The sequence below is a fragment of the Arthroderma uncinatum genome, assembly GCF_011692745.1.
Source record: "Arthroderma uncinatum strain CBS 119779 chromosome Unknown scaffold2, whole genome shotgun sequence".
Taxonomy (NCBI): Eukaryota; Fungi; Ascomycota; class Eurotiomycetes; order Onygenales; family Arthrodermataceae; genus Arthroderma; species Arthroderma uncinatum.
In genome coordinates this window covers 4790097-4793834 of record NW_022983864.1, presented here as the reverse complement: position 1 = coordinate 4793834, position 3738 = coordinate 4790097, and the positions used below count along the sequence as shown (strand labels likewise).

At 48.9% G+C, this 3738-nt stretch overlaps 1 protein-coding gene across 1 annotated transcript; it reads right to left on the bottom strand.

Moving 5' to 3' along the window:
* Positions 1–2799: 2799 nt before the first annotated feature.
* Positions 2800–3525, bottom strand: GIQ15_03415 (uncharacterized protein; the record flags this gene model as incomplete). Its single annotated transcript, XM_033550832.1, has 4 exons — positions 2800–2841; positions 2899–2982; positions 3033–3113; positions 3169–3525. 4 exons carry the CDS (start codon positions 3523–3525, stop codon positions 2800–2802), a joined length of 564 nt encoding a protein of 187 aa, XP_033407993.1.
* Positions 3526–3738: the final 213 nt, after the last annotated feature.

Below are 3738 nucleotides of genomic sequence, written 5' to 3'. Positions count from 1 at the left end.
AGGTCGACGAGTTCATGTTCAACAATGGCTCAATCGGATACGGATACCCTCAGCCCAAGTCCAGCATACTGGGGTCTCCAAAGTTATCAGAGGAGACGTTGAAAAACCGAGAGACCTATCCGGTCACTAACCCTTGTATAGTCATACAAACATTATGACTTTCAACCCTTCACAGCCTTGTACGTATCACAATCTCAAGGCAAGGAAGGAAAGAAAAGAAAAGAAAAAGGATATACTCCTTAGAAAGCACCGACGATGCACGAATCGAATCGGCAGAAGAACCGGCACGGCACGGCAACCGGACCGCAACTTCATCCCGTAGTACGCTCGCACCGTGTGGGTATTGCATCAAGTCCAAGGGGTCCGCTGCCACTGAACCTTCTGAAGCGATTGGCGAGAGGAAGAAAAGGAAAAAAAAAACGAGAATCCCGAATCCCGACATGAGAGAACGATCCATGTCCGTCAATTTCACCAAGGATTGGGTCGTATTACCTCTACTACCGGGAAACCCAATATGACGTGCATACGGTCTCCCACACCTTGTACAGAAACCTGATCACGCGCACACTTCCTCGTAGTGGCTGGAGTCAAGATTCGTCAACACACACACACACACACACCCAAGGGTCTTTTCGAGAGGAGGTTTGAGAGATTTTGGTTTCTGTGTTTTGCCAAATTCAGGCTGTGCATGTAGACGGTATCTCCTTCTGGCCAGTATTCATTCACATCTCCCATCTCAATTTCCTGCGGTACCATCTGATCTATCCGAAATGTCACATCGTCGTATACAAACAAGGTGGTTGGTGGTTAGATGGTATTGCTTTCTCCCGCTTCTGGTGTCGTCCATACACGAGCCAGAAGCCGCACACACGCTGCATGTAGCGCTGGCACGTAGCGTAGACCGTTCCTTGCAAGCAGGGTAGTTGATACGATTGCAGGGGGATGCGGGCATTGAAATCAATTCGCTAGTATTTGCGCTGTATGTATTGGAGACAGGGAACACAGCCATCGTCCATTGAACTCAACTCTCCTCGGGGAAACAGGATGTGCATATCGGATGGCGTATAGTTTTGTGAGATCTCACCCCCTCGCCCGTCCATGCAGACGTGATTGTGATTCTGGATAGGTAATAGGGGAAATAGAATGGGGGTGAGATGTTCCTGGCATTGCCACCGTGCTGGATTACCGCCACTGCATCTAGATCGACTGCATAGTGCAGGGGACAGGCGGATATCATGAATCGTTCCTTTTGCGCCGTCCCTGGTCCCAAGGTAAGTGCTGAGTGCTACCTTGAGGGTACGGACTGGTGAGATCGATGGACAAACAGTCGATTCGACACCGATACCACCGGCCATGTAGCGATACATGGCTGAGGCTCGTGGTTGATGAAGTAGTAGATCCGCTCTACCGACTTCGACATGATGTAGATGGATGGCCGTATATGTATAACTATGACAGTGATGATGAAGATATGATGATGACGGCAACGGTGACAACGACGACAACGATGACAGGTAAACACTCCAGCATACGTCTACATCAAAGCAGGATACGTGGTCGCCGTCGAGTCTGGAGGTGAGGTGCAAATAAGCCTGGAAGCCACGGTCGCGCCCAAAAGTACTTGGCGGTCACGGTACCTGGTGGAGTTGTGCTGTGTAAGCCAAAACTCAACCTCTAGGGCCACAAGTTCCTGCATCTACCCTCTACAAAGATACGTACTTGACATCATAGTCCCGTAGATCACCCAGGTACGTACCCGTATAAGAGTCCAGATCATTAACATAGTTGTATTCCCTTCCTATCCTAGCCTCCCGAATTTCAAAAAAAAAAAAGAAAAGGTGACAAACGAAAACAAAGCGAAAAGAAAAAGACCGACAAGCGAACCAAGAAAACACGAATTCCATCGCCCTATTGCTATCAATTGCATCATATTGCCTTCCTTGCCCTGACCTGACCTGCCATGTTCCGTCCTTGCTTCATAACATACCCAACAAGAGATAAAAAAAAAATAGAGAAAGAAAAGGCTGAACCAAGGGATACGTCAAGAACAGAAAGACGATCAAAGTGCTCGAGACCAAAAAAAACTGAAAAGGAAAATTATAAAGGAAACCGCACATAAACAATAAGTTCGTAGTCCATAATCCATAGTCGATAGCCAATAGGTTAAAGACGCTCCAAGCAGGGAAAGGGGAAATTTTAAACAGAGAATTAAAAGAACCACACAATGGCAAGAGTCACGTCATATCAAAAAATCCAGTGCACAGGGGGTATTATAACTCTGCAGAACCGCCGCATATAGAGAAGGGGAAGAGAGCGTCGCGTGTGAGCGGGGGCCGGCGGTGGTGATTGTGATGTTGCAGCGGAAAATTGAAGAGAAATGAACGCCCATCCAAGCCCAGACAAAGACCAGACCAGACTCCCTCGAAAATTACAGCGAAAAAAAGGAGTAAAGACAGAAACGGCATGTAAAAAGGCGACAAAAATGGACGAAAAGACGGCCCAGTGATCATAGCCCAGCATGCGTACGTGTTGGTTGCAGTCACGTATATGATATATTAGTTTTCTCTTTTTTTTTCCTTTGGGTTTCGGTATCAAGGTTCCGTGTTTCGCTATCGTGGTCGGGGCAGTTCAATTTGCATCAAGGAAAAGGAAGGAAAAAGTATACCCTCATAGAAAAGAAATGGAAAAAAAAGGGGCACTGGGCGGGGTTGTTTCATTCGGTTTGCTTCCAGGCGAGGAGCTGTGCTGTGAACGGACCAGAAAGATATCCCTAGACGGTTGCGTTTTGGATATCGATATTTATAGGCTCTTGAAATGCTCCTTGGCATATTGTTCGCAGGCCTAAGTGATCATGTTAATACTTATCTTAGTAAAAGGGTAAAAACGGAGTAGATATACCTTTGCTGGTTTCCCGACCTTTTGGCCAATAACTTTCCACTTATTGGCTTCGTACTCCTTGATTGCATCTCGCAGGGCTATAGACTGTAGAGAGTTAGAAAACTGTAAAACGGTGTATTTTTGAAAATAAATACCTCGTCTTCGGCAAATTCCGCATAATGCATATCTTTATACCAATGTTTCTTGACGCTCCCTTCAGTCCGAGTGGGGAATGTCTATGACATAATTAGTTAAAAAGATCAGACGAAAGCAAAGCAAGGACATGCTGACCTTTGCAATCTCGCTCCATGTATTACCTGCATCTCTCATCGTTTTGAGCCGTTGCTCCTCCTCTGCCGTCCAGGGCGTGTTGGTGCGTCCCTTCTTCTTGGCTCCCGTCTCCGGTGCAGCAGCAGCACCGCTACCCGCCGTGGCACCGTCCTGGTCAGCTGCGTTGGATCCCGCCATTGGAGGCCCCATGTTTGTCAGCGATCCTGGCTGCTGGATGGAGGCTCGTCGTTTTCTTGGATTTGCGGGTGACGAAGGCGGATGGACCTGACCCGGCTGTTGCTGCTGTTGCTGGACGTGGGTAGCTTGGAGATGTGACGGGGCCGGAGCGGTAGTCGGGACTGGAGGCGCGGGGACCATTGGCGGGTTGTCGAAGGGGTTTGGAGGAGCAAAGGGGGAGGGAGCACCTGGTTGGGAGAGAGGGAGGGGGTGATGCTGGTGTTGGTGGTGCTGCTGGTGCTGTTGGTGCTGCTGTTGCTGCTGGTGATGCTGCTGCTGCTGGTGCTGTTGATGCTGGTGTGGCAGGGTAGGCGGGTTGGGGCCTACGCCGGTCTTGAGACGGTGTGGGGAGCT